General features: G+C 37.6%; 1 protein-coding gene across 4 annotated transcripts in view; it reads right to left on the bottom strand.

Annotated features, from left to right (window-relative positions):
* Positions 1 to 7,500, bottom strand: part of vti1a (vesicle transport through interaction with t-SNAREs 1A) — a 103,499-nt gene that overhangs the window by 89,119 nt on the left and 6,880 nt on the right. For all 4 annotated transcript variants that reach the window (XM_046854682.1, XM_046854680.1, XM_046854683.1 and 1 more), the window contains exons 2-3: positions 7,461 to 7,500; positions 6,501 to 6,611 (exon numbers count right to left, since the gene is read on the bottom strand). The exon at positions 7,461 to 7,500 is cut by the window's right edge and continues 19 nt beyond it. In XM_046854682.1, coding sequence (XP_046710638.1) covers positions 6,501 to 6,611; positions 7,461 to 7,500 — 151 coding nt within the window. The remainder of the gene's footprint in view (positions 1 to 6,500; positions 6,612 to 7,460) is intronic.

Here is a 7,500-nt window from a genome sequence, read left to right as displayed (position 1 = left end):
TTTTTTTTTAATGTAAATCAAGAGCAGTCAATAAGCCAAACCACTCACATCATCAGTGGGCGAGAGAAATAGACATAAAAAAACAACTGCAACTGAAATCCCAACAAAAGAATAACTCCAACGGTCTTTGATTGAGGAAGCAGAATATACTTTTTGAAGGCCGGGGAGTCACTCTGAACTGTTATTTCTTTAAGGCACAAGAGCCGATTAAACTCAATATTAAAATACGGAAGCATTTCTAATGAAAAATCAAAGGCTTTTTTCCCCCTCCCAGTCTTCGTGTTTCTCTCTGTGCCGTTCTCTTGTGCACATTAATGGCAGTCTGGGAAAGAGGCAGGCGCGGGTGCTAGCAGAGTCGACCCTGACTCGTCGGTGCTGCAGAAATCAATAATGAAGAGCCGATGGGAAGGGAGCCCGGCAGAGCAGCCAGGGCTGGACCCACTCTCATCCCGGCATTCTCCTCTGGCGTGCAGTGGGGATTTAAATGTGCCTCCCCGGGTCAGCACCACAGAAAAGGTGAGATTAGAGGAAATGGAAAAGGGATTTCTGAGGCACAGGATACCTGGCGAGCAAGGAACCAATCGCCCATTAGCCTGTGGCTACCTACATATGGTTCACTGAACCTTCCAGTTCCAAGAGAACTTTTTCCTATATGCCTCCCCCATGCCTTCCTCTACATTTCTCTCTCTCTCCATCTCTCTTTTGGAAACACACTTTTAACTCTTCCTAGCTTCTGCGGTGGCTGATCGGTTGACCTTACAGTGTTGTCTATTCTAAGAGCTACCTACAAGTCTAGTCTGCTAGTCAAATGTATTTGGCATTATTGCTGTGTGAAAACACTCATGTCCACACGTGTATTGATCTGCTATATAAGCGTATTATGAAGACTTTCTATAGCATGATTTTTGTCTGGGCTGAATGGTCAAGTCATTAGCATCAGAATGGCAAACAGGCAAAGGGGCTTAGCTACATTGTTAATGCTATACATTCTATATACCCTTTTTTCTTTTTACTTCATTATGCATGCAATATTTAAATGAGATTTGCCTCACACAGGAGCATTATACGCATAACCCCACTGGACTTAACTTCATCCACACTTTAAAATAAGACTTGTGAAGGTTAAGAACAAATATATGCAAATATAAGAGACGCACCCTAAGGGTGTTTTTTCCCAGGCCATAGGAGGAACTTATTAGCAGACAGCATGCTTTCACCACTTTCTTAAATGCTCTTGCAAACGGTTTCCAAAATTGAATTTGGCTGCTTCTTCAAACAAATATAGGCGTATGGTGTAAACTTCAAACGACTCATAAATGCTATCCAATATGTAAAGGAATTGCTAGCGTTTAGCTTTATTCAGAAGCGATTGGTGAGAATGGTGTAAATTCAATAAAGTTATACAGAGAAAACTCAAGAGTTCATTACAGAGCCCAAACTATTTTGACTCTACTGAAGACGAAAAACAAAAGATACAAAAACAGACACTCAGAACAGAACCAGTCTACATTAATAAGGAAATGATCATGTTAGATGACCTTCCTGTCGATTCCACACAGCAAAACTTTAGCATTGTTTTTTATTTTGATGTGTGTATAAACTGATTAAGACTGCCTCGGCCTTTAATCCAGCAAGCAGAAATCTTCTCAGAGACATGCTCCAAAACATGCTTTTACACAGGGCTCATTAGAGGCATTTGAACATTTAAAAAAAGTAAATGAAAACTTAATCAATAAAAAATATCTTCTTTTTTTGTAAATAAATAGCAAAAAAAACAAAAAACAAAACAGATGTCAATATAGCTTGCCACTTGTACATTTTCTGGCACTTGTTACAGGATATATATTTAAAATAGTAAGCAAAAATAACAAGTGATACTTAATGTATTTTATAAATACTTCATGATTTTCCATTATTGAGTCAGCTGGCAAAAAGCTGTCACTTTATGACTTCGGTGAAGTAGAGAGCAGGAGAGCAGAGAGGTCTGCTTTATCTCATGCTCCCGCTCTAAACGGTGAAGTGTCCCGTGTGTCCTGTAGATCAATAAGGATATACTGACATAATGAGGATAAGTGCTACAGTGATTAAACAATGAGGTCTAACATATTCTATGTACATAAAGTTAGAGGCATTTTATATAAATGATTATAGATTTGGAAATGATGCAACATGAATGCATGAAAGCTGCAGTGTTTTGAGTGGTTGTTAGTTTGCTGGCTCAGTGATAGCATCCCATTTCTATTAAGTGCATCATCTCCTCATTTCCAGCCACGGAGGCCTGATTTTCCTCTCGGAGTGACACAGGACTTCACCTCATCAACCTCCTATCACTGCGATTACCACATGCACCACGGAGCCACTAAATCACACTTTTACACATTTCCCTCGATTCCCTCAGTGAGTACACTAGATCCTTAGAGGAAAAATACAAAATAAATGACAAAAACACAATCTGTCATTCTGGAACTCTTAGCTCAATCATTTTCAATGCTAAAAGCTTTGATTATTGTTACTTGTGCCATGCTTCATGTGTTAGAAAAAGCTAATAAATCTGACAAGCATTAAGGATTATAAAGTGCGGAGACTATTTTTCTCCAGCACCAAAAATGGGATTTTAAAATATCATATATATATATTTTATTTAGAAATACATCCAGAGCAATCTCTAGCAATTCTAAATATATATCAAAATATTCAGCACAATCACTATTTTTAAAGGTAATTGAAAACATGTTAAATAGACATTTTGAACCTATTTGTATAATTTATGTATCTCCATTCACCCTTTAAGTATACAAAGAACAAATAAATAAACCCACATTTTTCAGAAATATGCTGAACGTACGGCAGTATTTAGCCATGTGTTTAACTGCAACATCCATGATATCTGCATATTATTGCGTGAATCCCTGATAGCTCACGAACACTTATATAATCTGCTATATTAATTGTACCTACGAGATATCTGCATACATCTATTATAAAATCCGCTTGTGTATTTTAGGACTTGTATAAGTCACTGTTATAGGGTGTTCATGCTAAATAAAGAATGTGTTATGTAATGTTATTGATGCAACCATGAATATCCGCATGAAGATCATGTAATACAGTGTTAGATTTGCCACTGCAACAAAATCCTATATTTTCATTTCATTTATGCTTTGGAAATTTGTGCATGTTGCAGAATGACTATGTATAAACACTGTATAGAAAATGTACTCCAATTACCTTTAATCACTTATAGACAATATCAAATTCAATGAATTTATGAATGTGGGATGTGAATGAGAGGATCTGTAGTTTACTGCTTTTTTAATGTTTCTGGTTAAATTGTCATTCTACAAGCAGCTTCTACAAACCAGAATGTATAGGCCATTCCTTGGGTCCAAAATCGAATTTTCTTAAATATAATAATAATGATAATAATAAGAACAATATGGAGAGGTAATCTTGTGTATCAGTGGGTACCAAGAAGAGGCTCTTCTAATCCACAAATTCCTTTATACTTCCAAACTCAGATACAGCGGCTGTTTCCAAAATGTACAATACAATGTCGCCATCTACTGGTCAGAAAATAGAAAAAATATTGAGGGTGTCAGAGGGTGTCTGAAAAAAAGTGATTTATTTCCACGTAATGCCACGCTGTTTCCTTTCATGTAGGTAAACAAACTAAGGCTCAACGTAAAAAGTGGAAAGCTCTGATTTGTATTTAACCCCCGAAACATTTAAATGATTAGTGATGATATTGGTTATAATTTATATTTTAGAAAAAAAAAACCACTAGACTCATGTGCAAGGTCATTAAAAAAACAAAAATTGGGAATCTGTGCTTAAGCAGAAACCCTACCCACACACCTTATGATGACGGGCTTATGAGAGAACTTGAAGGTGGTGAAACTCTGCTCCTTTGAAGATTTGCATTCTATTTACCCAACTGGCTTCATTAAATTATGCCTCCATTAAGGTGCTCTTCTGTCAGATCAAAGGCATGACTAAGAGGCATGTCATTCAGGCCCCGATCCCACAGACTTTTAGCATGACCAATCACAGACAAATCACCTTTTTTTCCCTTAACACACACTTTTCTATGCCAGCATATAGCCTCCACAGGGCCTGGCTTTCAGACCCGGTGTCCCTTTATCAAAATGAAGTCATCATCAAGCACACCCGCCTTTGGCATGTCCTTCTGATATGTTACTCCCTTTTCCCCCCATAGAAGAGTGGCAGAGTTGCTAGGTCAACTAGTCTCCGTCTGCTGCTGAACAGGAGGCTGAGTGTGAAGAGTAGCAATAGCAGGAGGACTTCAAACACGGGTGAATGACTGGATGAGAGAGAGGGGCAAAGCAAAAGAAGCTCCGGGAAGACCAGATGAGGGGAAGGCCAAGACAGGGCCCTTGATTTCCCATGGAAGCACAACAAAGACTCCTTTTTAAAATAAAATAAGCGATGGCCTTTTTCATGACACCTCTTAGAAGTGTGCGTGCATGTTCACATCGAATGGCAGAGAGGATAAGCCATCCGCGCTAAAGCATTTGGCACTTCTGAGCACCCTGCTGAATCTCTCAGCTTTGGGACATTTGCTAGGGCTTACTATCAACAGTAGCTTCAGGGGGATCTTTTAAATGCATACTGAAACTAAATCAAATTCTTAATCAGACTAATTATTATTACATTAAAAATGGGGGCTGAAAAAAAAAAAAAAAAAATTATATATATATATATATATATATATATATATATATATATATATATATATATATATATATATATATATATATATATATACATACATACATACATACATACATACATACATACATACATACATACATACAGTACAGACCAAAGGTTTGGGCACACCTTCTCATTCAAAGAGTTTTCTTTATTTTCATCACTATGAAAATTGTAGAGTCACACTGAAGGCATCAAGGGCTATTTGACCAAGAAGGAGAGTGATGGGGTGCTGCGCCAGATGACCCGGCCTCCACAGTCACCGGACCTGAACCCAATCGAGATGGTTTAGGGGTGAGCTGGACCGCAGAGTGAAGGCAAAAGGGCCAACAAGTGCCAAGCATCTCGGGAACTCCTTCAAGACTGTTGGAAGACCATTTCAGGTGACTACCTCTTGAAGCTCATCAAGAGAATGCCAAGAGTGTGCAAAGCAGTAATCAAAGCAAAAGGTGGCTACTTTGAAGAACCTAGAATATGACATTTTTCAGTTTTTTCACACTTTTTTGTTATGTATATAATTCCATATATAATTCCACATGTGTTAATTCATAGTTTTGATACCTTCAGTGTGAATCAACAATTTTCATAGTCATGAAAATAAAGAAAACTCTTTGAATGAGAAGGTGTGTCCAAACTTTTGGTCTGTACTGTATATATATATATATATATATATATATATATATATATATATATATATATATATATATATATATATATATATATATATAAACATAAAAATCAAGATACACACATTGCCAATTTATGCAGGAACTGACCTGAATGTAAAGAAAAGATGCACCAGGAAACTAAGAAATGTAAGCCTACAGTGTAAACAATTGCACGTGTACAAGGAAAACAAATATCCACAAGTTTAGCTTATAGGGGGATGAAATGAATGCTGACTGTAATGTGAAAGCCCTGCACAGCAAGTGTTAATTGCATGATAATTAACCGCAGCATCAGTCATGCAAAAGACGTTAAAGATTAATCATTAGCCAATTAAATGCCCATGGTGAAGAATGTGAGGCCCCTCTCAGGGGGAAAAAAAAAATATCTCACTCAGATCTAAGCAATCAGTCTCAGACACAATCAGATCATTGGAAAGAGTTAACTTTCATAAATGTTCTCGATTATTCCACACCTTGTAATATTTGTCACTGCTGCTGCCATCTGGCATTGATATTAAGAACACCTGAATTAGATACAAAGAGAGTTTGAACGCAGGATTTAGATGAAAAAGGACAGGAAAAGAAAGGAAAGGGTAGAGGTTTGTACTGGGTTTTAATGCAAGTTTAGGTTTTAGACAGATTAATTACTCATATTTCCACAGATGGCATAATGACGTGATATTTAAACCATTAAAAGTAAATGCAAAGCATGTATACACAAAATTTGTGTTTTCATAAGAAATAAGTACATGTCCGAACACAACAAACAATAAATAACAGTGAAGCAAGACAAAAAAACAGTTTCTGAGGGCAAGGCCTTCATAAAGGTTTGATGTGTGTAGGTGGGTTTTGGGCGGCAGGTACGATTTATGAATAACTAAACAAGGACATGCAGGAGAAGCACAGCCTCGTGCTCCTCAGGCCCAACACAACTTTATAAACACACTCAGAATTAGCCTCGGTAGACACCGTCGACCTTCAAAGAATTGTGTTTTTAAGAGAGAATACACTTTTTTGGCTGCGATTGTGAACACGGCTGCGTAAACAAAGCTTTATATGTGCCATACAGTATATGAGTAGTGTGGGGTGTGTTGTACTCACAAAGTCCTTCTCGAGCTTCTCCACCTCCTGTTTGTAGCTCTTCAGGCGGCTGTTATACATGGCTCTGCTCTGGATGGGAATCTCTCGCACCTCCAGGTCCATCTGCTCCAACTGCGCACATCACATTAGATTTTTTTAACTCGTGAAACAACTACATTGTGATTCACAAAAAAAAAACTAAAAAAACTTTAGAACAGAAGAAGAAGAACAGAGAAACTTTTCAAAGGAAAAGGGAAAGAAAAAAAAAAAAAAAAACATTCCCAGACTAAGCACCTACTTCTGTCAGAAAGAATAATTTTCTACTGTTTAGAAACATGATTTTAAAATCTCCTTTAGTTCCTCATTTACTCAGATAAACTTCCCACAGCTGCAAGATACCCCAAAACAATACTGTTACTGCAGAAATACAGTCACAAATTTCTTGGAACTCATTTACAGCCAATTCTCCCACAAACACATAATGTTTAGCAGTTTATTACATCTGACTGCACAGGAAAGTCATCAATTGGGTACAGAAACTGAGTCTCACTGCAGATCTTGTAAATGCTCTGGCTCTTCACTGACAGCTACTGCATGCATCCATGTCACATCAATGAGTATAAGCACCCCCCAACACACACGCAAACAACAATCCCTGTGGATTTACAGCGTCCAATCAACAATTACATGTCTGAACAAGCACAAAAGCAATTTACGTGCATCACGTCCTTATTTCTTTTTAGCACCGCACATGACACCTTTCTCCAGTAATGGCAGGAAATGTGTCATGTGGTGTCAGTTAATTCTGTATTATGAGGATGTGATCACACTGTTAGCACAGAGAAGCCTTCAGCCACATAAAGAGTGTCTAATGTCACCACTGACATTACAGATGTTGTTTATGCAGGGGATTTTTCACCCCTTCAACAAATTCATTATTTAGAAAATGTGGAAAGTGGAAATTACTGATCAAAGACCTACCAACTCTCTGACTTCCTCGAGCTGTTTGTCGACATTTAGA

Source organism: Silurus meridionalis, chromosome 7 (assembly GCF_014805685.1).
Source record: "Silurus meridionalis isolate SWU-2019-XX chromosome 7, ASM1480568v1, whole genome shotgun sequence".
Taxonomy (NCBI): domain Eukaryota; kingdom Metazoa; phylum Chordata; class Actinopteri; order Siluriformes; family Siluridae; genus Silurus; species Silurus meridionalis.
The sequence above is the reverse complement of the archived record's forward strand: the minus strand, read 5'-3'. Positions and strand labels throughout refer to the sequence as shown.